At 37.4% G+C, this 27,012-nt stretch overlaps 1 protein-coding gene across 8 annotated transcripts in view; it reads left to right on the forward strand.

The window, feature by feature from the left end:
• The window catches only part of LOC130453492 (zinc finger protein 501-like), a 59,875-nt gene extending 35,935 nt beyond the window's left edge, over positions 1 to 23,940 (forward strand). Inside the window, exons 5-11 of one of the 8 annotated variants that reach the window (XM_056822303.1) lie at positions 3,733 to 4,082; positions 4,482 to 4,506; positions 5,696 to 5,784; positions 10,591 to 10,738; positions 18,810 to 18,936; positions 19,303 to 19,398; positions 21,304 to 23,940. In XM_056822303.1, the coding sequence (XP_056678281.1) occupies positions 18,903 to 18,936; positions 19,303 to 19,398; positions 21,304 to 22,613 (1,440 nt within the window). In that variant the 5' untranslated portion in view covers positions 3,733 to 4,082; positions 4,482 to 4,506; positions 5,696 to 5,784; positions 10,591 to 10,738; positions 18,810 to 18,902 and the 3' untranslated portion in view covers positions 22,614 to 23,940. The remainder of the gene's footprint in view (positions 1 to 3,732; positions 4,083 to 4,481; positions 4,507 to 5,695; positions 5,785 to 10,590; positions 10,739 to 18,809; positions 18,937 to 19,302; positions 19,399 to 21,303) is intronic. The other 7 variants (XM_056822289.1, XM_056822309.1, XM_056822311.1 and 4 more) reach the window with 7 other exon arrangements.
• The last annotated feature ends 3,072 nt before the right edge of the window (positions 23,941 to 27,012 follow it).

Genomic DNA, 27,012 nt, shown 5'->3' on the forward strand with positions numbered 1-27,012 from the left:
CTTCACTTTGCTGGGGTTACTTGGCTCCGTTATCCACTCCAGGAGTTATCCGCTCCCGTCTGGAGCCAGTGCCTGGGTACTCTCTCTGGGTCTCTGAGTCCCGTCTCCAGGCAACAGGGTAAATCCATTGCCCCTCATAGGGAGAGGGCTGCTGATAGGTAACTAATATTAGTACAATGTGCGGGCAGCAGGGTCCCCGTTCTTTCCAAGCTCTTACTATAAAGTAGCGCAATATCTCAGCGACTAAAGCCATCGGAAATATGTATTTTCTGATGGCTTTAGGTGATCCCTGTGTTTTGGTTGTCGGGGTTGCGACCCACAGGTTGAGAATCGCTGGGCTAGGTCTTGAAGGAAGTAAAGTAAAGCAAAGTAAAATAAAGTAAAATCTCTTATCCTGAGAGATAAGAGGTGAGGACGGAGTGCATTCTGGTCCAAGGGGACTGCTAAGGCATTAAGGCATAAAGACAGGAGAAGGTTATGTGCATGAAATTGGACTTGACTCCCTACATAGTTGAGAATTGAAACCTTTGTCAGAGAAACTTACTGTAAAAAATTTTCCCAAGTTACATGTTTTCCTTATGAAGGACTTTAAAAGCCAAACAGAGGAACTTAATCTGGGTGTATGCAAAAAATGTAAACTGGGTATGGGAACTTGCACTGTGTATCTGCAAAAAATCTGCAAAAAATCCATACTATGTAGGCAAGAAGAATTCGCATTGTGACTATGTGAGAAGAACTTGTCTGTGTGTGTGTGTGTGTGTGTGTGTGTGTGTGTGTGTGTGTGTGTGTGTGTGTGAAGAATGAGCTGTGTGTTTAAGAACCTACATTTTGTCGGTGTATGTGGGGTATCCCTAGAATCTATCTGTGTGTGAGAGACACCCACCCTCATGTTGTCTATGGGAAGAACCCCAAGTGTCTGTATCTTTGTGAGTAGGGAAAAAATTCAAAGTGTGTGTGTAGAAGGACTCAAGAGTTTGTGGGTGTATATTAGCATGTATACACGTTTGTTGGAAGAACCACAGTTTGCGTGTATGTATCCATGTGGGAAGATACTCTTCTTCCTTTGGACCTGTGTGTGAAGATCTTATAGTATATCTGTGTATGAAAAACCTATAGTTATCTGTGCATGTGTATCTGTGTGAAGAACCCTCTCATTTGTCGGGGTGTTTGTCTTTATGTCAAGAATTCATGGTGTGTCTTCATGTACTTTGTAAGATAAGTGCCCTCCATGTATCTGTGTGCAAAAACTACCGTGTATCTGTGTGTATATTTGTATGTGAGACAAATCCACAGTGTATGTGTGCGCCTGTGTACCTATGTTTGAAGGACTTGTAGGAAGTGTGTATGTGTGGGGAAGAAGAATTCTCAATGTATCTATGCATGGGCCTCTGTAAAACAGATGCCAAGTATGTCTATGTATGCCTCTGACTACGGGAAGAACCTACTTTCTGTGTGTGGTGTGTGTATGTGTGTAACCTGCAATGTATCAGTATGTTATATATATATGAATATAAGAATCTATGTGTAAGGGACCTGAAATATGTATGTAATGCATGTATGTGTCAGATACATATAGGCACAGTGTGGAGTAGCAACCATAAGTCAGTATGTGTATGGGTTGAACTTGAAGTTTTGTGTGTTGTGTATATGAGCTGAAACCATGTGTCAGTACATGTGTGTGTATGTGCTGAGACCCTTTAGCATGAGGAAACTGTAATGGGCCTGTGTCTGAATGGAATATTCTGTTCCCCTTTCTCCTCAACCCCATCCCATGTTCACAGTTGCCTGTTTGGGTAAAGTGTATCTCCACATGTGCAAAGGATTCATTGTGTCTGCATGTGAAGATTCAAAGGTGTTATTTATATATATGTGTGTGTGTATGTGTATATAGTTATTTGTATGTATGTATATGTATGTATGGGAAGTATTCACATTAAATTTCTGTCTCTGAAGGAAGCACTCATGGTGTGTCTCTGTGAAAAGCCTGAGGTGGGTTTTTATATATGAGAACCTACAATGTGTGAAAAAATCTGAATGTGTCTCTATGTGTGGTCACTGCATCTCTGCATGTCTAGGAAAAATGTGTGTGGTTGGTATGAATAATTCACAGTGTTTGTGTACCTGTATATGTGAAAAACCTCTCTATGTAGTATATCTCTATGTAGTCTGTTGGAGGAGCCTGTGAACTTGGAAAAACAAAGATCTACTAAAGTAGTCTGAAAAACCAAGTCTTTAATCAAAAGAGAGATAGGTCCATAATAATTGGCTACTACACAGAGCCAAGAGCCAAATACTAGAGTCAGAACCCTAGGTATCTGGGGACTGTATCTCTGGGAGGATCAAGGGCACTAGAAGATTCTTCAAAGAATAATAGAACACAGAGATCTTATATACCCTTTGGAGAACTCAGGACATCTAACCTATACTGACAGGTTGTAAGCAGGCTTGGGAAAGAGGCTGTAGCCAGGGGCTAGGGTATCAGGGAGTGGCCTACTACAATGGATACTAAAAGGATGGTTCCTGCACAGGTGTTGGTCTTCTTAGAAACCAGTCTTCTGTACAGTGGGGGAAACTTCTAAGACTAAAAGGGTACTTAACATTTGATTAGGCCTACTAATTCCACCTAAGCTGGGATAATCGAGTACTTTAAGGTCTATAGTTCAGTCTGAAATGAGTCTGGGATTTTCCTTGAAGTGAGTTCTCATGGGACTGGCAAATTAGAGGCTCCCAAAAAACCCAGTTGACAAACCTAAAGCTTATCCTTGTGTGTATTTGGTGTGCATGAAGAACCTGCAGTTTGTATGCCTATTGTGTGGGAAGAGCCCCAAAAGTTGTGTATGTGTGTATATATGCGAAGAACCCACAATATCTGAAGGACTCAAAGTGCATGTCTGTGAAATGAACACATAATGTGTGAGGGACCCACAATAAGTACCGTTTATGTGAAAAACCCACAGTATCCAAAGAACTCAAAGTGTGTATCTGTGAAATGAACCCATGCCACATGAAGTGTGTGTATGTGTATGAAGAACCCATAGTATATGTGTCTGTGATATGAATCCATAGAGCATCTGTGTCTCTGGGTTTTTATGTGAATGAAGAGCCCATATTTGAGCATTTGAAGACCCTGAAATATGTCTGTGTCTGTGTGTGAAAAGAAGCTTGCAAGCATGTGTTTGTGTGGAGAGAGCTCTCCTTTGTGTATGTATGTGAAGAATCCATAGTATATGTCTGGCTGTGGCATGTGTACAACTGTCAGGGTCCCCTGAAGGACTTTTTGGGCTGTGTGACCATAGAGTTAAGTGCTGTCTGACATTTTATTTCTCAAGGTCAGATGCCTGATTTTTTTTCATCCCTGTATCCTCCACAGTGGCTGCCTTGTGTTCCTTTGAATATAGTGGGTGTTCATTAGATCCTCTAATATGGTTAATATCTTTCCCTCCCCAAATTACCTTTTATTTATTTATTGCTATACATATTATATCACCTCAGTAGAGTCCAGGAGAGGTTCCTTGAGGGCAAGGTCTTTTTTTTTTTTTTGCTTTGTCTTTGTATCCTGTTCTTAAATGTTTACTGAGTTGAACTGAATTAGATCTTTGTTTAATGAATGCAATTTATCATATGCTCATTTGTATATCTGGTCCTCTGGCTATCTTTCCAGTGCTCTTCAGACTTCAGACTGTGACTGAGGCTATTGAATTCTGTCTCTTGATTGTATCTTTTCCCCCATAGCAGCCTCACAAAATAACTGCTGGTGTCTGGCCTGGAATACCAGCAGGAGGATTCTCTACAGAGGAGCTAGGAGATCTCAGCTCCAGAGTGAAGTTTCCAGATAAAGTAACTTTCCTTCTGAGGGTCCTGGCTTATAGGATCTGTTCAGTCCAGAAGCATTCCTGAAGCAGACGCAAATGGGAGACCTCTAGCCAGACATTCAGAAAGGAGAAGATCCTGGAGAAGCTGATGCTTGAACATTTCCTGATCATTCTGCTTGAGTAAATGGGATCAGAGTGATACTAGATATCCAGATATCCCCTAGGAGTGAGTGACCTCGGCAGATTTGACCCAAATGCCTGGGGAGAGAGGTGAGAAAGGAGAGGGGAAGGAAGAGTGGATTAACTAGAGAGAAGATTGCATTTTCTACGAGTTGCCAGAGTAAATTACGATATTTCAGAAAAGTACTTTTCCAATATTTGGCCTTTCCTTTAGAATGATTGCTTAATTAAGAGGTTATTTTGCTCCTGGAGGGGGTGGGTACTAAAGAATACCTTTCACTAGATGCCCATTCTTCCCCCTCCCCCCAGTCATATGTAAAAATAATTTTTAACATTAATTTTTAAAAACTTATAAATTCCAAATAATCACTTTCCTTCCCTCCCTTCCCCCTCTCCTTGAGGCAGTAAGAAATTTGATATAGGTTATTGATGTATGATCATGCAAAACATTGCCATTAATGTTTACACTCCCATTCTTTATTCATCCAGGAATGGTTTTGGGAAGGAGTCAAAGGTAGAGTATTTCAATATATTATAGTGATCCTCTCCTCAGAATGTGGGATGGAGAGAAATGGAGGGTTATAAGATTTTGAATCTTATGCAAGAACCATGAAGCTGTAAGGGCCAGAATGTAAGGGATAAAATTATGGTTGGGCTGAATTTAACAGAGTGTGATCACCAGGAATTTAATTAATTCTCCAAAGTGGTTTTTTAGCAATTTATAAAATATAGAAAGAGTGAAAGTAAGAAAATCAGAGAGAGGATAGGATAAGATATCTAACCTAACACACTAAGTATTTTGCTCTGGCCCCTGGCTCAACCCAGGCAAGGCTAATTAGTCCTCAGCTGGAGGGGCCTCAGCCTTGAGCTGAGGACCAGGGGATAAATAAAGCAAGGGCTTTAGTCACAAAGCCTCTTCTGAGGCTAGTCCCTTCAGAAAATCCAGGAAAGGAGTCAGCCTTTTTTCATTCACCCACGGGGTAGTTCCAAAGGAAAAATCCAAGAGCAGTTTGAGGTCCCATGCTGGAGCTCCTTCAAAATGAAGTTCAAAGCCAAAGACCCCTTCACAGGAAGTTCTTGGCATTTTTAAAGGCCATTCCTTTTCGTCACTTCCTGTGACTTCAATTTTATATGTACCAATTACAGCTAACACTTTGCTTAGAATTGCCCAGGGGGCAGTCAGTCGATTCTGATTCATCACCCACTATTGCACATGTAGGTCACAGACCTTCCCCACTCAGGTGTAAGTGGGATGTATATGCTTCTGGTGATTAAATCTAAAAATGGGCAGAGGAGAGTTAATCCCATCTTAACAAAGCAAAATATTTTGGCATTAATAGGTGCTCTAAAAATGAGTGAGGATCACCTTAATAAAAACTATCAGCACTGTACCTTTTGGGGTCTGATTGTTGAAGAGATGGTTTTTAGTTGAGGTTGTAGGCATTAGCTAAACACCTTGCTAAAACCAGCTTGAACCATAGGGCTAGAGTATTGGTTCTAGAAAGTATCATTTTCCTTGCTCTGATCTGTGATTTGAAAGGTGCCATTTATGGGATCCCTCTGACTTCCCCTAATTCTTCTGTAAGGCTAAAGGGGGGAGAGGTGTTAATGTCTACCTGCCACTTAGGCATTCATAGAGTGGAGAATCTTGAAAAACACAAAGCATGCTTCTCTCCCTCAGAGAGCTCCTTTCTCTTCCACAGTTCTTCCTTTTAAAAAATCTGCTGTTGCCCAATTGCTGGGCCTTGATGAACTAGAAATGACTTCTGTGCTTCTGGCAGCCAGATCCCAGGTGAGTCAGAGGTTTCCTTTCGTTACCCTGAAATTCCTTTTTGTGAAGATAGAAATAACTCTCCCTTTGTCTATTTTAAGTTAATAAAACAAGAATTTGAAGTGCCCCTACTTAGTACTTAGCTAGTCCTTGTCAGTGCTAAGCTAGACTTCACTGGAGCAGCACTTAGGGTGGTAAGCTAGACAATTACTCCACCTTCTTCCTACATTCATTTTAATATCTCTACTTTATTGTAAATAAAGCTGCTAACAGTTATTTGAACTTACGGGTTAATATTTTATAATTGGCAACCACAATCCTTTTTTAACTCTCAAATATTTTGTCAAACCAACTTTTTGCCCTTACAATTGGCTAACCATGAAGTTGGAAAAGTACCCTTATATTCCTAATTAAACTATCCTTAAGTCAGTCAGTTAGTAGCAAATTCTGGAGTTCAGAGATTTTACTCCACTCTAAGTTGGTAAGAGCAGTTTTGAAATAGACAAGAGCAAGGTTAGCTATAACCTACAGCTGTTTATCTGTTTCCTGCTCCATGGGTAAATTCTAAATATTTTATTTTCATCTCTTCTTCCCTTTTCTTTTAAGTTAAAACAGCTAAATAGCCATGTTTTTGTTAACAACAACTAGCCTCTTTAGGGCTTCCACCTAGGGAGAGATTTTCACCCTTCTGATTCTTTGCCTCCAGGGGAAGCAACCCTGCCCCCACAAGCTACCATCTCACAGCCCAGAATTCCAGAGTAGCCTGTTTTGTTATTAGAAGTTGCTAATTATTGGACAAAATTAACAAAGTTTAGCTTTACCTTGCTCCTGAAAGTCTGCTCTTTAAGAGTTTTCCTGAACCCCCACATGTCTCTTAACATTAGCTTAAGTGGGAGGTGGAATATTAGGGAGAGCAGGCAGAGGAAGCAGCAGCAAAATAACTTAAACTGCTCATTTGATCCTGAAAGGTTTTCAGAGCTCACTAAGGGCAAAATCCCAGAAATCCATCAAAACCTTTTTTGCCCCCTCCCCCAGGCCAGCTCAGAGAAGCAGCTTCCTTCCTACATGGTGGAAACACATGGTAGAAGCTGGCATTTTTACCCCTGGGGGAAGGAGAGAGTAGAAAACTCTTAACACCCTCTTAGATAAGGCTAGTTAATTAGGGCATGCTTATACTTACACCAATTTATTTTTCTCTAGAGTCTTTAGAAGACCCTGCCAGCTAGCCTTTTGAGGCTCTAACTTCTTGCCAATACATAGTAGGGTAGCACTACCTACTAACAAAGTAGAATTGTAAGCAATTTAATAATTAGATTGAAAAATAAATAGGTGACTTAGTATGATACTGAACAGCATAACCCAAATTGTGAAAATGCTGCTTCTTATCTAAAATGGCTCCTGGTTCCAGAGAACATTTCATATTGGCTTTATTTAGTACTGTTCCTAAACTGGTCAATAGCTTGAGTGACCTCAAAATTCAGGAGATTCATCTCCTTATACTCCCTTACCATCTAAGCCTACTCAGTCTCTGCCTCATCCAGTTCAGTGCATTTATTGTCTGGTCCAGCGCATTTCCTGTCTGGTCCAGTGCATTTCCTGTCTGGTCTGGCACATTTCCTGTCCAGTTCAACGCATCCCTCCCCCTACTCAGCCCATCCCTCCCCCCACTCAACCTATCCCTTTCCCTATTCAACCCATCCTCATCTCTAGCTCCACCCAAAGTGTCCCTACCCAACCTACCTCTCCCCCTCCCCCTCCCCAACCCATTTCTCCCTCTGCCCCTATAACTCCTCTTCACCCCCTCACTTACTCCATTGCAGCCCAAACATTAAGCCAAACAAAAGTAATCTAAGACAATTCAATTAAAGGCCTAAGGGAAATTCCCACATATAATAAACTGGAGGACTTGGTAAACATTAGACATCATACATCTTTCTCCACAAGACATTGAGAGATTCAAGCAAAATACCCCTTCCTTTGATTATGATCCTATTGTAGTTATAAAAAAGCTAGAAAGCATTTACTGTATTTTTGATCTCATGTGGATTGAAGTGGAAAATTTAGTCTAAGCTTTTTTAACAGAAAGAGAAAAAAATAAAATTGTTTCTCTTGTTAATTAGGCCCAGGGAAGGAGAGCAGTTCATTGGCCCCAGGAAGACCCAAAATTGAGCCTCAACAATGAACAAGTCTACTTAAAACTATGCTAGGCTAGAGATGCATTACTAGCAACAATAAAGTTTGTTCTGATAGGCCTAGTACTTGGACAAAATTCAAAAAATCTTAAACAAAAGCAGGATGAAAATTCCTCCCAGTTTATGGATAGTCTTATTGAGCTGGGAGGTAGATATATATATAGATCTAGATCTTTCCAGAGAAAGGGATGTCAGGCAGATAAGAAGGCAGTTTGTAGAAAACTGATGTAAAGTAGTCAAAGATTATTTTAAGACCAATTGCCCAAACTGGGCTAATAAGGATCTCAAAGAATTGAGGAGAGTAGTAATTTATGGTCACGAAAGAAAGATGAAGATAACAGTGATTTAGTGGAGACATTAAGGAAAAAAATAAAATTTTAAAGGAGGAAATTCGAAAAGAAAAAGCAAATCAACGAGTATCCATAAGAATCCACAGGAATTTTTCAGGAATCCAGAAACCAAACACCATTGTCTCAATTCTGTGGAAAAAGAGGTCACATGATGAGGAACTTTAGGAAGTGGAATCAGGTATACAATAATGTAAATTTTAGGAATAATAACAACTATAACAATAATAACAACTTTAGAAATAATAGAAATTCATATAGAAATAATAATCCGAATGAGATAAATCCTGTTCCACACCAAAATACCCTAATACACCATATACTCAAAATGGGGCTCATCCACACTATACTTAGGGTGGAAATCCCCCTCAATGTAGGGACCCCAGAGGCATGACCAAAGAAATCTAAATGAATGATGGTACTTGGGAGGGGAAGGAACCTCAAAGAATCTGGAGGTGAATTTTAAACCTTTTCAGGCTCCATTTCCTTATTGATGTTAACTATTTCAGTCTGTTCCCCTCCCTATAGTGAAGAAGTCTCTATAATTAAAATTGTTTTTTATTTTTGCCCATTCCATGACTGAATCAGAGATAATACCATTATAAAAATCCATAGACAAGTGGACACTGTTTTGGAAGACACATTGAATTCCTGAATTTTTTTTAATTAGTGCTTTTCTTTTTTCAATAGGATATTTGAATTTTTCTTTATTTTTTACTTGTACATATAATTAGTATTAATATTTGTTATTATGAAGGATAAGTTTACAATATCTATTAGTTCTAATATCAATGCATATCCAAAAGCTTTAGACTATAGAAACCTGCCATTGATTGTTAAAAATCATGGGACATTGATTAAATAATTGTGTCTGATTCCAAAAGAAGGGATCACAAAAGAGCCATTGTACAGTGCCAAAACAAAAACACAGGGTCAAGGAGGCCAACAGTCCTTGTGGGATTGATGAGATCTGTGCCAAAACAGAAGAATTGTTTTGAGGTTCAAGGAAGCGGTTGTTTGACAACGTCAGACGCTGGACTCCCCCATACCAGATTCAGACAAGTACCTAAGTTTGGCTGCCATTTTTGCTCCCCTATCCCTGAGATTGAAGATAAAAACAGACCAGGAAATAGCATATTTTCCCATTTACTTCAAAATCTAGCCCCTTTTCTCTTTTTATAGAATGGCAATTTTCTGTAGTCCTGGCTGCTGATTGGAAGTGCTATATTGTTGCAATTTTCCTGCATACTTATAGGACATAAATCACTTTAATTGGGTCCTGATTTAAGAATCTATTATGGGTTTATCTTTGCTTACTCAAAAATTTTATATACATAGATTTTTCCCCAAAATTTAATTTTTCTCTTTTTATTTTTTTTTTAATTTTTGGCTTTTATTTGGACAATTGATTCATATACCCCATAACTCAACCATGTATCCTGAGTTGATCTGGATGTTGGTTGACACCCTCCTCAGGGGGATTGTATAATTTTCAAAAAATCCAAGATTTAAATTTTTGAGAGAAATTTCAAGAAAAGAAGCTTGTTTAACTCCTCACATCAAGAAAGTGAACTGTTTGGAGAAAGTGCCATAAAGAAGCCTGCAGAAACCACCACTACATCGAAGATCTAGAATGAACTTTGGATATAATTAATTGAACTAAAGGGGGTTGAACACATTTATTCTGAATGTAAACTCATATACTAAAGGGAATTGTCCCCCAATTGGCTTTTTGTCAATGCACATACCAATCATTGGTTTTGCTCTCTCTCTTCTACTCCCCTCTTATCTCCAACTATTGTAACTTCCTCTTAGATAGTACAATATTGTATGTACCTCTAGCTAGATCTTTAGAGGTATAAATAAGCTGGATATTTGAAATGATTCACTGGGGAGACTAGGCATATAAATCTGGGAGATTTCAACATGCTCATCTCCCAGTAGAATCATGGGGGTGGGGGGGTGAAAATAGACTTAACTCTCCCTTTGTCTATTTTAAGTTAATCAGCCAAGAATTTAAAGTTCCCCTACTTAGCACTTAACTAGCCATTAAGTAAGAGAGTTCACAAGTAACTTACTAGAGAAAACTCACACCTCCAAAGGCCACTGCCCCTGGACAATGCTAGGCAAAATTAAAAGGCTACAGTTGGTTCCTGTGAAGAGGGGGAGAGACAGGAAGTAATGTGGAAAAAGGGATATAAAAGGCCAAGCCCAAGAACTGATTCATTCATTCTGTGTTGGTGAGATGACCTAGAGGAAAACTCTTGGAATCAATCATGTTATCCTAGACTCGTCCTTGACTGGAGCATTCTGCACTGGAAATGGCTTGCTGAATGAGTGACTGGAGCTGAAGGAGGAGGCTTGTGTTGGTAGACTTCTGACTGAAGACTACCAGGACTTCCACGTGGAGATTGGGACTTGAGGGATCTCTTGCTGGTACTGAGCTGGACTTCACTGGAGCAGCACTTAGGGGATAGGCTAGACAATTCTCTACCTTCTTCCTACATTCACTTTAATATCTCTACCTTATTGTAAATAAAGCTGCTAACAGTCATTTGGACTTAAGGGCTAATGTTTTATAATTGGCAACTACAATCCTTTTTTAACTCTCAAAATATTTTGTCAAACCAACTTTTTACCCTTACATTTTCTAGTAAGAGGGTGAAAGTAGGGCCTTTTCCTATCTTGGAGCTTCTCTACCCAACAGAGTTTTTTATCAAGGAACCTGATTCCCCAGTGTTTCAACACAGGAACCTGGGAATAGTTCCCCTGGTAACATTCCACAGTATCTCTTCTTTTTCCCATCAGGGACACCCTGTGGGGGGGTTTCTTCCCATACAGGCATACACTTCAGATTCTTCACCCACATATATGTACATAGACATATACTCTGGGTTTGTTTGTTTTTTTTTTTTACAAATACACAGACACCCTTCTCCACACAGACAAACATTTCAACATTGTCTTAGAGAACCTGGTTTCAAATCTAGCCTCAGATACTTCCTAACTATGTGACTGGGCAAGTCACTTAAACCTGATTGCCTAGCCCTGGCCTGTCTCCTGCCTTAGAATCAGTATTTAGTATCAATTCTAAGACAGAAGTAAGGGTTTAAAAAAAACCTGGTACTAAAAAGGTAAGGGTTTGCATTAGTTAGTCTGTCTTCCCCTCGCCTATTTAGCACTTGAAGTGGGATGGGGTAATTGTCTAGGCTGACCTCCTGCTCTTAAATACATTCCTATTTGAGATGTTTATTCAACAAATTGTAATTTCTGGGTTTCTTAGTTTCAGTTGTTTTACCTCTTGTATATAATTCTTATTCTTGAAAGTTTTGAGAGATTAGTGAGGATCAGAGGAAATGTCCAGTCTTTTGTCTTATTGGTCATATAACCAGGAAGTCCCCTCAAATTATTTTTAATTCAGGGTTAGTGGGAGAACTTGATGTTATTTAGTTCCGGAGGGTGCCCACTTAAAGAATTACCGGGCTCCAAGGAATCTTTAAAAACAGAGGAATGTATTGAGTGAATGGCCAGGAGGCAGATGCAGGTGAAGTCTGCCTCCCCAGGAAGAAGAGGTCCAGGATTAGAAATTAGATGACCTCAAAGGAAGGTGGGGAGGGTGACAATCAAGGAGGATTAGGTAGCATTCCTGTGTAAGGTGCCTTGGTAACTGGAGTAGAAGCTCAGGTAAAAATTGTTTGACATATTAGACTCTGATCATAAAGGAGGATAAGTTGCATATCCCAGAGAATCTAGTGACATATGAGATATGCAAACAGAAGTTACACATCCATGCTAAAACCCTTATCATAAAAATAGGGAAAATGCATCCAAAATAGAAGCAAATATATTTCTCATAGACTCCTTTGTTTATTCAGTTGACTCTTTGGTTGCACGAGGACCATCCAGCTTTCTTCTGCCACCAGCATTCCTAAAGTCCAGGATCAAGGAATTCCTTATGTACCCTTTTTGACCTGAGATTCATGTAGAGACTTGGGGTATCCAGGGAACCCTGTTCCCCCATTCTATTAATTGCTAGAAATCTTTTTCTATACTCCTAATAGAGTTGTGAATCTATGTGGACATAGGCTGGCTTTCCCAAAAGAGACTTCCATCAGTTGATATGGGATGCTGTTAGAATACTGCTAGGATGATGTGAAGTTAAAAATCTTACAGATTCAATGAAGCAGACAAAGTCCTCTACTGGTAAAGAGGTTTAGGGCTAAGCAAGGTAGGGAAGAAGACATGTCCAAGGTTGAAAATGAGGCTTCTCTCCCAAGAACTTTCTTAGGAGTTTTACTGGGGCTATATGGGATATTCAGAGGGGACTAGTGAGGGCTTGCCAAGATCTTTTCAGGGCTGTTTATCCAACTTTGGTGTCCACCTTTCACCCAATTCACCTGTAGTTCCAATAAGCTGTGGCATGTTCATTGATCATACCCTATAAAACCACCTTGGCAAATGGACTAAACCAGGTTGAAGTAAGCAACAGGTCTCAAATTCAGTAAGTTAGAGAGGTATCTATCCCAAGCATGGGAAGATTTCTCCCAATGGAATGGGAAGATGAGAACAGTTTGTTCCAATAGCCATGAAGGTGGCTGATGCAGGTGCTGTGGAACCCTTAGAGCTTGATTAGATATCATCAAAGACACAAAAGTCATCCACTGTATTCTAGCCATCATTATCTTCTGATTGCCTTGCCACTGAACCTTAATGATACTGGGGAAAAGTGAGGTTAATGAATTCATTCTGTTTTACCGAACTTAAATCCAATTCATACACAGATCAAGACCTCACCTGGATGAACAATAGTCCCATTGCTTATCACTGTGCTTACCACATAGCTTTAAAAAATACTTGTTGATTGGGGGCAGCAAAGTGGCTTAGTGAATTGAGAGAAGAGCCTGGAGAGAAGAGGTCCTGGCCTCAAGACACTTCTGTGTGACCCTGGGCAAATCACTCAACACCCTATTGCCTAGCCTTTACCACTCTTCTGTCTTGGAGCCAATACATAGTATTGATTCTAAGACCAGAGATAAGGGTTTAATAAAAATAAGATAAATGTTGATTGCCTGGGAGGCAAGTAGTAGTAGTAGTTCAGTGAAGGAAAAATTTCTAATCTTTAGAGAGGAAAAAAATGGATTAAGCAGAATTTAAGAGAATGACTTCTGTAGGATTAAAGCAGAGGTTGGATAACTAAACATGGTCAATGTCCTAGCCTTCTTGTTAATTTTAATTAGACCTACACATGCAAGTTTCCGCTGCCCTGTGAGAATGCCCTCAAAACTACTCAATTCTCCAAGATAAGAGGAGCTGGTATCAGGCACACACTACTAGTAGCCAACTACACCTTGCTCAACCACACCCCCACGGGAAACAGCAGTGATTAAAATTAAGCTATAAACGAAAGTTTGACTAAATCATAGTTATCTAAGGGTTGGTAAATTTCGTGCCAGCCACCGCGGTCATACGATTAACCCAAATTAACAAGCCTCCGGCGTAAAGCGTGTCCAAACAAAAGACTAATAATAAAGTTAATACTTAACTAAGTTGTAACACACTCCAGTTAATACTAAGATAAACTATTAAAATAACTTTAATAAAGCTGATACACGAAAACTAAGGTACAAACTGGGATTAGATACCCCACTATGCTTAGTCATAAACCAAAGTAGTTAGATAACAAAACTACTCGCCAGAGAACTACTAGCTACTGCTTAAAACTCAAAGGACTTGGCGGTGCCCTAAACCCACCTAGAGGAGCCTGTTCTATAATCGATAAACCCCGATATACCCAACCCCATCTTGCCAATACAGCCTATATACCGCCATCGTCAGCCCACCTTAAAAAAGATACAAAGTAAGCAAAATTATTTTTTCATAAAAACGTTAGGTCAAGGTGTAGCATATGATAGGGAAAGAAATGGGCTACATTATCTAGCTTAGATTACACGAATCACATTATGAAATCTAATGTGCCTGAAGGAGGATTTAGTAGTAAATTAAGAATAGAGTGCTTAATTGAATTAGGCAATAGGGCGCGCACACACCGCCCGTCACCCTCCTCAACTCAACCTACAAAAATACTTAATAATATATCTAAGTAAAGAGGAGAAAAGTCGTAACACGGTAAGTGTACTGGAAAGTGCACTTGGAATATCAAAATGTAGCTTAACTACTAAAGCATTTAGCTTACACCTAAAAGATTTCAGTTAATTCTGACCATTTTGAGCCAATTATAGCTCTAACAATCTTCAAATAAACTATTTATACACTTATATTTAAAACATTTTAATTCCCCTAGTATAGGAGATAGAACAGAAACATAATGAAGCAATAACAATAGTACCGTAAGGGAAAAATGAAAGATAGATTGATAGCATAAAAAAGCAAAGATTAAACCTTGTACCTTTTGCATAATGATTTAGCCAGTCAACATAGGCAAAAAGAATTTAAGCCTAGAACCCCGAAATTAAGTGAGCTACTATAGAACAGTTATTTATGAACTTACTCCTCTATGTGGCAAAATAGTGAGAAGATTTTATAGTAGAAGTGAAAAACCTATCGAACTTAATGATAGCTGGTTATCCAAAATACGAATTTTAGTTCAACCTTAAGTTTAACACAAAGCATACGATATCAAAGCATATCTTAGACTTAATAGTTAATCAAATGAGGGACATCTCATTTGATAAAGTGGACAAACTTCATAAGAGGGTAATGACTTATTTTAACTCCATCGTAGGCCTAAGAGCAGCCACCAATTAAGAAAGCGTTAAAGCTCAAACATAGAATTTTATTTAATACCGTAAAACTATCAAAACCCCTATAACAATATTGGATGATTCTATTAAACTATAGAAGACATAATGCTAAAATCAGTAATAAGAACTCATTCTCCTTGCATAAGCCTAAGTTAGCCAACGGATTACCCACTAACACCTAACAAATACAATATCTTTAATTAACAACCAGTGAATTACCCCAATAATTGTTAACCCAACACAGGCATGCACTACTAAAGGACAGATTAAAAAGAATAAAAGGAACTCGGCAAACCAAAACCCCGCCTGTTTACCAAAAACATCACCTCTAGCATTTCAAGTATTAGAGGCACTGCCTGCCCAGTGAATTAATTTTAACGGCCGCGGTATCCTGACCGTGCAAAGGTAGCATAATCACTTGTCTCCTAAATAGAGACTTGTATGAATGGCAAAACGAGGGTTTAACTGTCTCTTTTTCTCAATCAATGAAATTGACCTACCCGTGCAGAGGCGGGTATAACTTTATAAGACGAGAAGACCCTGTGGAGCTTAAAATTACAACTTAAATTAATTTATACTATACCCTAAGGGATTAATCTTACAAAACTTTTTAAGCTGAATTTTTGGTTGGGGTGACCTCGGAGCACAAGCAACCCTCCGAATGACATAACTAAGACTAACACATCTAAGTGCAACCTAAGCCAGTAATTGACCCAAAACTTGATCAACGGAACAAGTTACCCCAGGGATAACAGCGCAATCCTATTTAAGAGCCCATATCGACAATTAGGGTTTACGACCTCGATGTTGGATCAGGACACCCCAATGGTGCAGCCGCTATTAAAGGTTCGTTTGTTCAACGATTAAAGTCCTACGTGATCTGAGTTCAGACCGGAGAAATCCAGGTCGGTTTCTATCTATATAATAATTTCTCCTAGTACGAAAGGACAAGAGAATTAAGGCCAACATTACAAACAAGCCTTACAACTAACTAATGATCTTATCTCAATTAGTTAATGCAAGATTTTATTACTCTAGAGAAGAGTTATTAAGGTGGCAGAGCAGGTAATTGCATAAAACTTAAGCCTTTACTATCAGAGGTTCAACCCCTCTCCTTAATATATGTTCCTAATTAATCTACTAATTTATATTATTCCTATTCTACTAGCAGTAGCTTTTTTAACATTAATCGAACGAAAAGTCCTAGGTTATATACAACTCCGAAAAGGCCCAAACGTTATTGGACCATACGGCATCCTACAGCCATTCGCAGACGCTGTAAAATTATTCACAAAAGAACCCCTCCGACCTCTAACTTCATCAATCTCAATATTTATTATTGCACCTATTTTAGCCCTAACCTTAGCTCTAACAATCTGAACCCCTCTACCTATACCCCACACCCTAATTGACTTAAACCTAGGACTTTTATTTATTTTATCCTTATCAGGACTATCAGTTTACTCAATTCTATGATCAGGATGAGCATCAAATTCTAAATATGCACTCATTGGAGCCTTACGAGCCGTAGCTCAAACAATTTCATACGAAGTCACATTAGCAATTATTCTGCTTTCAATTATACTAATTAATGGCTCCTTTACCCTAAAAAATTTAATAATTACCCAAGAAAATATATGATTAATTATAACCGCATGACCTCTAACTATAATATGATATATTTCTACATTAGCCGAGACAAACCGAGCTCCTTTTGACCTGACAGAAGGAGAGTCGGAATTAGTCTCAGGTTTTAATGTGGAATATGCCGCTGGACCCTTCGCTATATTCTTTTTAGCAGAGTACGCCAACATTATAGCAATAAATGCCATAACAACAATTCTCTTCCTGGGCCCCCCCCTAAACCACAACCACACTTATACCTGCACCATTAGCTTCATATTCAAAACAATATTACTAACATCAGCCTTCCTATGAGTACGAGCATCATACCCTCGCTTTCGATATGATCAATTAATGTACTTATTATGAAAAAGCTTCCTCCCAATTACCCTAGCACTATGTCTAATATTTATCTCTATTCCAATTGCACTATCAAGTATCCCACCACAAATATAAGAAATATGTCTGACAAAAGAATTATCTTGATAGGATAAATAATAGGGGTTCAAACCCCCTTATTTCTAGAACAGTAGGAGTTGAACCCACATTTAAGAACTCAAAATTCCACGTGTTTCCTTTACACCACATTCTAGTAAGGTCAGCTAAATAAGCTATCGGGCCCATACCCCGAAAATGTTGGTTTGCACCCTTCCCATACTAATGTCCCCCTATGTATTAACCATTGTTTCGCTCAGCTTATTAACAGGAACTTCAGTAACTCTAATTAGCAACCATTGGTTAACTGCCTGAATAGGCCTAGAAATTAATACACTGGCCATTATTCCACTAATAACCTACCCCCACCACACACGAAACACAGAATCAGCCATCAAATATTTCATAACTCAAGCTACAGCTTCAATACTCCTCATATTCTCTATTATTTATAATGCATCCTTCACTAACCAATGGACCATTAACCACTCACCCAACCAATGAGCCTCCTTACTAATAACCCTAGCCCTAGCAATAAAACTAGGACTAGCCCCCTTTCACTTTTGAGTACCAGAAGTTACACAAGGAATCCCACTATTATCTGGTATAATACTCCTAACATGACAAAAAATTGCTCCCATCTCAATCATATACCAAATTTCACCCTCACTTAATATACAAGTACTAATAACCTTAAGCATTTTATCCACTTAACTTAAGCCTTTACTATCAGAGGTTCAACCCCTCTCCTTAATATATGTTCCTAATTAATCTACTAATTTATATTATTCCTATTCTACTAGCAGTAGCTTTTTTAACATTAATCGAACGAAAAGTCCTAGGTTATATACAACTCCGAAAAGGCCCAAACGTTATTGGACCATACGGCATCCTACAGCCATTCGCAGACGCTGTAAAATTATTCACAAAAGAACCCCTCCGACCTCTAACTTCATCAATCTCAATATTTATTATTGCACCTATTTTAGCCCTAACCTTAGCTCTAACAATCTGAACCCCTCTACCTATACCCCACACCCTAATTGACTTAAACCTAGGACTTTTATTTATTTTATCCTTATCAGGACTATCAGTTTACTCAATTCTATGATCAGGATGAGCATCAAATTCTAAATATGCACTCATTGGAGCCTTACGAGCCGTAGCTCAAACAATTTCATACGAAGTCACATTAGCAATTATTCTGCTTTCAATTATACTAATTAATGGCTCCTTTACCCTAAAAAATTTAATAATTACCCATTCATTAGGTAACCTATAAGAAAGATCTCTTCCAACTTTAAGGTTCTGTAATTTTTCTGTGAAGGTCTTCCCTTGCAACCAAATTCCAGGAGTATCTCTTTTTCTGAACTATTATTTGCTTATTATCTGTACTATGTAGCTTAGCACTTTACTAGATATTCTTTACTAGTATTCTCTAGTTATATTATGTATGTTTTTCTCCTAGTTAAAGCTATATTCTTGAAGGATACTATCTTACTCTTTCTTGAAATGTCCTTTTATATAGTTAGAAAGTGTTACCTATATGGTAGGAAGTAAATTAAATGATTTAAGTTAGAAGAATCCCTGATTTTCACCAGAACAAATATGCTTGTTTATTGCCTCTGCTGGCCTTTAAGGGAAGACAATGACCCTAAACTTGACCCAGCATTTGTTTGGCTTTTCAGGAATCTTTAACATTCAAGGATGTGGCTGTGGACTTTACTCAGGAAGAGTGGAGGCAACTGGACCCTGGTCAGAGGTACTTGTACAGGGATGTAATGCTGGAGAACTATAGCAATCTGGTCTCTTTGGGTAAGTGTAGTTTTCCTGTATGATTCAAAAGTCATTATTGTATCATATGTAGTTGTGTGTAATATATCCTTAGTTATTAAAAGATGAGGGTGAGGGGCTCTGATGTATTTCTGTAGATAGGGACTTCTGGTTCAATGATTAGAGATTTCTAATCTTAGTCACAGAAACAAAATGTTCCTACTCTATCTTTCTAAGTGAAAGGTAATACTTTGTAGAGGATGAAATAGACACTTTCTCTCTGCTTTCTTTGATGGTACAATTATTTTTATCCTTCAGAGGTTCTGAGGAAGGTGGGGATTGGAATTTTTCTGGGATGACTTTTTTTTTTTCTGAGCAAACACCTAAGTCTTTTGTCTTTATGAGTAGGACATCAAATTTCCAAACCTGATGTGATCTCCCAGTTGGAGCAAGGAGAAGAGCCTTGGCTAGTAAAGGGAGAAATTCCAAGGGATACCTTCCCAGGTAAGGAAAAAAAGAGAATTAGGCACAGAATAGAGTCATTGTAACAAAGTCAAAATTCTCCTTAAATTCCTCCAAATGATGGAGAAGTCTAGAGCTACTTAGCATAAGCTCCCTTAAATATTTTGAACATATGAATCAACCAATGAATCAACAACATTTGCTTTTACTTTTCAGGGAATAATATGTAAGAATCCTGGAAAGATAGTAAGGGGCCAGATTATAAAGAGCCTTAAATGCCAAGACAAAGGAACTTATATTTTATCTTAGAGGCAATAGGTAACCCCTGGGGTTTATTGAATCGGATATGGCACAGACAGATGCATGCCTTATTAAAATCACTTTGACAGTTATGTTAAGGATAGACTGAAGTTGGGAAGAGGCTTGAGGTAGAAATACTGAATAGAAGACTATTGCAAATAGTCTAGGCAAAAACTGATAAGGATGGTAGCTGAGTATGCAGAGTAGGGAATGGAATCAAGAGATGTAAAGATAGAAGCAAGATTTAAGAACTGAATGGATGTGTGGGGTGAATGAAAAGGTGAAGTAGACACCAAAGTTGAACCCAAATGACTAGAATAATGGTGGCATCTTCAGTTATTAAAAGTTTGAAATAAATATGAGTTAAGGGTTGGGAGGAAGATACTGAATTTTGTTTTGAACATAATGAATTTGAGATGCCTACAAAACACCTAGGTTGAAATGTGCAGTAGGTAGTTGTTGGCAATGATGGACTAGAGTTGAGGAGAGAAACTGGGGATGGATACATATATCTGGGGATCATTTACGTAGTTAAGATATGTTCACTGAGTTTAGAGAGTGTAGACAGAAAAAGAGAAGAAGCTCCAGGGCAGAGCCTTAGTTAACACCACCAGTTAGTGGGTGTGACATGGGCAGAGAACCAGCAAAGGAGACTTAAGAAGAGGTCACATAGGTAGGAAGAAAATTGAGAGCAATGTCATAAGAGTCAAAAGAAGAAAAAGTGTCCAGGAGGAAAAAATAGTAAAGTGTCAAGTACTACAGAGAGATCTAAATGGATGTAATCTGAAAAAGGACCATTATATTTGGCAATTAAATGATTAATAACTTTTTTTAAAAGCAGTTAAAGTTGGATGAGATATAAGTCAGTAAGTAAGATGTAGAAGAGAGTCAGAGAAGAAATGGAGGCTGTGAACATAGCATATTCTAGGAGTTTAAATGAGAAGAGAATGATATCTATAGAATGATAGCTATTAGGATTTATGAGGATTTGGGTGTATATGTAGATGGTAGGAAAGGAGCCAGTAGATAAGGAATGAAGATTAGATATAGGAAGGCACTAGCAGTTTAGCTTCTGACTCCGTTATAAGTTCTTATGAATGTAGGCAATCCTAAACCTCTATGTGGAAAATTATTGTACTTAGATGAAGAGCAGAACATTGGCTACAAATAGACTCTAATTATGGTTAAGGAGATTGAAGGGAAGCTGAGAATGCAAAAGAGTCTTTACTCACAGACGTGGAAATATTGTTTGTGACTTTCCTTTAATGCTTGTGGCATTGAGATCTAGGAAACCAGTTAGGGCTCCATTACAATACCCTAGCCTGCCTCTCATAATACTGATATTTAACTCTAAAATACCTTCTATTTAGCCTAGTCTTATCTTTTTTACCTTTTAATCTTCCTCAGTGGTCTTGTATCCATTTTTATGCTCATCATACACACTGAATCAACTCTTTCCAACCATCTGTGTCCTCTTCTCACTATACTTTGCTTTCCCCTTCTACTCTCTAGAGTACAAGACAATATTTGAAAATTGTCAAAATTTTGCCAACTACCTATGCACTTATCATTTTCACTATTATGTTCTTCATATTTTTCATTCTTATAGCATAAGCACAAGGGCATAACTGCAATCGTTTCTTTCAGATTGGGAGACAATGCCTGAAATCAACACATCAACTCCAAAGCAAACTCTTTCTGAACAGCAATCATCCCAGGAGGTGACAATGGAGAGATTTGCAAGGAATTTTTTCTGTTACTCTAATCAAGAACAAGCCTGGGAATCTTACGATCAAAATGGGAAACAGCAAAGAATTCCAGAGAGACATTTGAGACAAATGATGATTCCCCAGAAGAAAATGCTCTCTGTGATGAGGGACCCTCAGTATAATGTGTATAGTCTGAGTTCAGTCCTTGTTAAAGAAGAGAGTGTTTCTAGAAAAGAGAGATATCCTGAATGTGATATATATGAAAAAACCTTCAAATGTAATTCATATTTAATTAAACATCAGAAAATCTCTGCAGCAAAGAAACCTTTTGAATGTAATGAATGTGGCAAAACTTTCACTAAAAATGCACTCCTCCGGCAGCATCAAGTAATACATACTGGAGAGAAACCTTATAAATGTAATGAATGTGAGAAGGCTTTCAGTAAAGGTGCACTCCTTATTCAGCATCAGAGAGTCCATACTGGAGAGAAACCTTATAAATGTAATGACTGTGAAAAAGCTTTCAGTAAGGCTGCACTCCTTATGCAACATCAAAGAGTTCATACTGGAGAAAAACCCTATATGTGCAATGAATGTGGGAAAGCCTTTAGTCAGAGCATATGCCTTACTCGCCATAAGAGGATTCACACTGGAGAAAAGCCCTATGAATGTAATGAATGTGGAAAGACTTTTAGATTACGTGGACACCTTACTCAGCATCAAAGAATTCATACTGGAGAAAAACCATATAAATGTAGTGAGTGTGGGAAAACTTTCAGTCAAAGTACAGATCGTACTCAACATGAGAGAATTCATACTGGAGAGAAACCTTATAAATGTATTGAATGTGGGAAAACCTTCATTCAGAGTACACACTTGACTCAGCATCAGAGAATCCATACTGGAGAAAAACCCTATGAATGTAGTGAATGTGGAAAAGCATTTTGTGATAGGTCATCTTTTACTAAACATCAAAGGATTCACACTGGAGAGAAACCCTATGAATGTACTGAATGTGGGAAAGCCTTTATTAGAAGTTCAGACCTTATTCAACATCATAGAACTCACACTGGGGAGAAACCATATGAATGTAATGCATGTGGGAAAGCTTTCAGCCTACATGTACACCTTACTCGACATCAGAGAATCCATACTGGAGAGAAACCCTATAAATGTAATCAATGTGGGAATGCCTTTAGGCATAGTTCAGCCCTGGCCAGACACCTGAGACTTCATAGTGGAGAATAATCTTAAGATTATTATTTTTTTTTTAGGCTTACCCTTATTCAAATACTGTATAGTCACAATATCACATAAGTTGCCAGTTATTATTACTTTACTTGGAATATTTGAAATGAAAAAATATGCTTCTTTTCTCTTCAGCTGTATTTTTTCCTTCTCAATAATAAAGGCTAGCACCTACAAAGGAGTGGGGTCAGTTCACCCCAAAGCAATTCATTTGAGTAATTTGTCTAATGATTAATTCACTCAATACCAATTTTACAAGAGGAATAAACATTTTAATGTTTTCTTTTAAAATTACCTGTTTTGTAAGGAAATTTTAAAGTTTGTATTAATTGTTTTTAAAATTTGTATTAATTGTTTTTATTAATGAAATAAAAGTGATTCATCAATAAACCTAATAGGGTTAGGAAGGTTGACCATTGTTCTTAAGTGAATTGGCTAGCTTTCCTTTACAATATAATTGTGGGAAAATGTAATTGGAAAGTTTTCCTATGTGGATTATCAGGCAATAACTACTAAATTCTAGTGTCTTCAAAAGAAGAGAAATAACTTTTTTTAAAAACCCTTCTGTCTTAGAATCTATATGGAATATCCGTTCCAAATCAGAAGAGTGTTAAGGGCAAGGCAACTTGGGTTAATTAACTTGCCCAGAGCCACACAGCTTGGAAGTATCTGAGGGTAGATTTGAACCCAGGACCTCCGATCTCTAGGCCTGATGCTCTATCCACTGAGCAACCTAGCTTACCAATAACTTTATTTTTAAAATAGAAATCCTTTTTTTTTGTCATAATAGTTCATGAAAACATCTATTGAAATATTGGAGGAGTTTTAAGGAGCATTAGGGAAGGGAATACACATACCATATTCTTTTATGACTATTCACTTCCTTGAAGTATTTTTCTTAATCTTTGCAATAAAAAATAAACTTAAGAAAAGTTTCAGAACAGAAGAAATGAACAAATACAGGTAGCTTTCCAAGCTAATGAAGTTTATATTACTGAAAAATATAATTTAAAATGAAGTAATATAATACCCATCTGATTTTCACATGGAAACAATTTTGTAAGAGGAGTCACATTCCTTATCTGGGGCCTAATGCCTAATTTTCTTAAAAATATCAGCAAACAATTTTAAAAAACTAACTCTAAATGGTTTATCTGTGTGATTTCAAACCTTCTAAAGTATAGATGGAAGTTGATTTAGCAGGAAAACATTAACAAATAAAAAAATCATGATGTAACATTGTTGTTTTCATAATTACTGCCTTATTTTGTACTATAGGAAAAGTAAAAATAAAGGAAAATCTTTTTCAGGATTGTGAAATTGGAAAGTGCTCCTTGTTACCTTTCATGTTTTGCTGCTTTTGCCTCATTACAAATTTTCTTGCAACAATATCAACCATAGGAATTTATATCAGTTTATTAGTATTTCTTATATTTGATAATTATTTTATTCTTTTGGAACTTTCATTTAAGCTCTAACAGTTCTACCTTCCCTGATATTTTGTGGAGCAAACCTACCTTAAAAATACATGAAACAGCTTTTGCTGGCACTGAAAAGTTTATTCTATGTCCCTCACTATCTTATGTTTATCTTGTTACATTTATAATATATTGATATAGTTGCAATACTCAAGTATTTATTTCTTATAAGAAAAAGTTTCCAAGGACATTTGACTCTCTTATCAGCTCAGTACTTCCAGTGAATGGGAAGCTAAGACAGAAGCATAAAGACCTGTTGTGTCAAGAAAAGAAATAGTAAAGACTAGAAGCCAACTCCGTATTGTGAGGAACATGAGAACCTAGACACATAATAAAAGGAACCAATCTGACTGGTAGAATGAGAGACTGAATGAATGTTCTTGAAATTGTAGTGTGTTTATCTTCAGATAAAGGGTGAGAAGGAAAGATGATGAAGATCCGAAAGGATCTTGGCCTGTTGGAGGTGACTAATAGACTGCACTTAAATAGGTATATTTGTGGTAGCAAGAAACTAGCAACAAGTACCCATCAGTTGGGAAATGGCTGAACAAATTCAATTTCTCTAATGATAAATATGAGATACCTAAAAGTGTAGGAATACTTGGATGACCTAATAAATCAGATTAAAAGAACTTTTAAGAAGAAAGGAAAATTACACAAAAATGAAAAAGATTAACTCATGACAGTTGAAAATGAAGTAAAAGAAATAATCAGGCATAATTTTGCCCAATCATATGCCAATAAAACTACTTAAAAAAATGAACATGAAATGTTGAAATAATCAGATTGATAGATTATTCAAATAACCCATTGAAAAAATAATTGAAGTCATAAATGAACCTAAGGGGAAAAAACCAGACCTGAGGAATTTACAAGTGAATTCTATCAAATTCTAAAAGTGATTATTTTTAATATTGCATAAAGTGTAAAAATAGGAAAAGAAAGGATTCTTCCAAACTTTTTATGACAAATATAGTCTTGATAATTAAACCAAGGAAAATAAAAGCAAAGAAATCATAGATCAATATATCTAATGAAAAGTGTCCCAAAATAGTAAAGAAAATATTAACAGAGGGGACAGCTGGATGGCTCAGTGGATTGAGAGCCAGGCCTAGAGATGGGAGGTCCTAGGTTCAAATTTGACCTCAGACACTTCCCAGCTGTGTGACCCTGGACAAGTCACTTAACCCCCATTGCCTAGCCCTTACCACTCTTCTGCCTTGGAGCCAATATACAGTATTGACTCCAAGACGGAAGGTAAGGGTTTAAAAAATATATATTAACAGAGGCTTCAACAACATATTAAGTTAATATACTATTACCAAATTGGATTTATAACAGAAATGAAGAATTGGTTCAATATGTGGAAAATCACATGTATAATAAACCATGTTAATAACACAATTATATAAAAAATTATGGAAAACCTTTGCAAAACCCAACAAATCACTTTTAAAAAATCACTAGGAAATTGGTATTTATTTAAAACCTAGAGTTAACATATGTAATGAAGAAAGTGAAGAGACCTTTTCAATAAAATCATTGGTAAAAACAAATTTGTCCATGAGAAATTCTAGTTATATCAATATGAGAAGAAAAAAATTGAGAGAATACATAATAGGAAAAAAAGAAAAGTAAACACTTGCTATTTAGAGATAATTAAACCTATAGAGAGAACCCAAGAGAGCCAGCTAAAAAAAAACTAGTGGAAATAATTAACTTTATCAAAATGGCACAAAATAAATTAATAAATTATCAACATTTCTGTATATTTCCAACCAAAAAAAAGCAAGAAGAGATAGAGAAATTCCATTTGAAATAACCACACAGAATAGATAGATACTTGGGAGTCTATCCACATATAAGAATTACATAAATACAACTATAAAGCACTTTATAGAAATAGGCAATTAATTGAGGAAATCATTGATAATTAAGTTATAACTTGTTCAACTTTTTTCTGGTTGAGTGTTGTTTATTTATTAAACCCTTACCTTCCATATTGATTCCAAGACAGAAGGACAGTAAGGGCTAGGCAAAATTAAGGGACTTGTCCAGGGTCACACAGCTAGGAAGTGTCTGAGGCCACATTTGAACCCAGGACCTCCCATCTCTAGACCTAGCTCTCAAACCACTGAGCCACCCACCTGCCCCCTAGTTGAGTGTTACATTTCCTATTAATCTGGGAAATTAATATAGTTTACAAATACCCATCAATGTCATTTATATTGTCACTTTTGGAATTGGAAATTGAGGGGATATCCATCAATTAGGGAATGGTTAAATTGTGGCAAATGATGGTGATGGAATGGTGCTATAAGAAATGACAAGCAGGATGATTTTGGAAAAAAATCCGGAAAAACTTACTTGAACTGATGCAAAGTGAAATAAGCAGAATCAGAAGAACATTGTACACAGTGACAGTAATATTTTTTGATGAACTGTGAATGACCTAGTTTTTCTCAGCAATGCAGTGATCCAAGACAGTCCCAGAGACTCACAATTAAAAATGCAATCTGCCCTCTGAGGAAGAACTGATGGAGTCTGAAAGCTAAAACACACTATATTTCACTTTCTACCTTTTTTCTATTTGAGGTCTCCACAAAATGACTACTATGGAAACATGTTTTACATTATCGAGCATGTGTGTGTATCAGATTGTAGCAAAACACTAAGCCAGTGTTTGATAAACCCTAGGACACAAACTACTGGGGAAAAGATAATAAGGAATGTTGGAAAGACTGGTTTGCAGTTGGGAAGAAATTTGGTCTAGACCTGCACCTTACATCAAATATAATAAACTTCAAATGGATATATGATGTACAAACAAAATTATATCACAAAAGAAAAAGTAGGAATGTACCTTTTGCATTTATAACTAGAGTGGAAATCCTTAACCTAATGAAAGAGATGATCACAAA

Source organism: Monodelphis domestica, chromosome 1, assembly GCF_027887165.1.
Source record: "Monodelphis domestica isolate mMonDom1 chromosome 1, mMonDom1.pri, whole genome shotgun sequence".
In the NCBI taxonomy this organism is placed as follows: Eukaryota; Metazoa; Chordata; class Mammalia; order Didelphimorphia; family Didelphidae; genus Monodelphis; species Monodelphis domestica.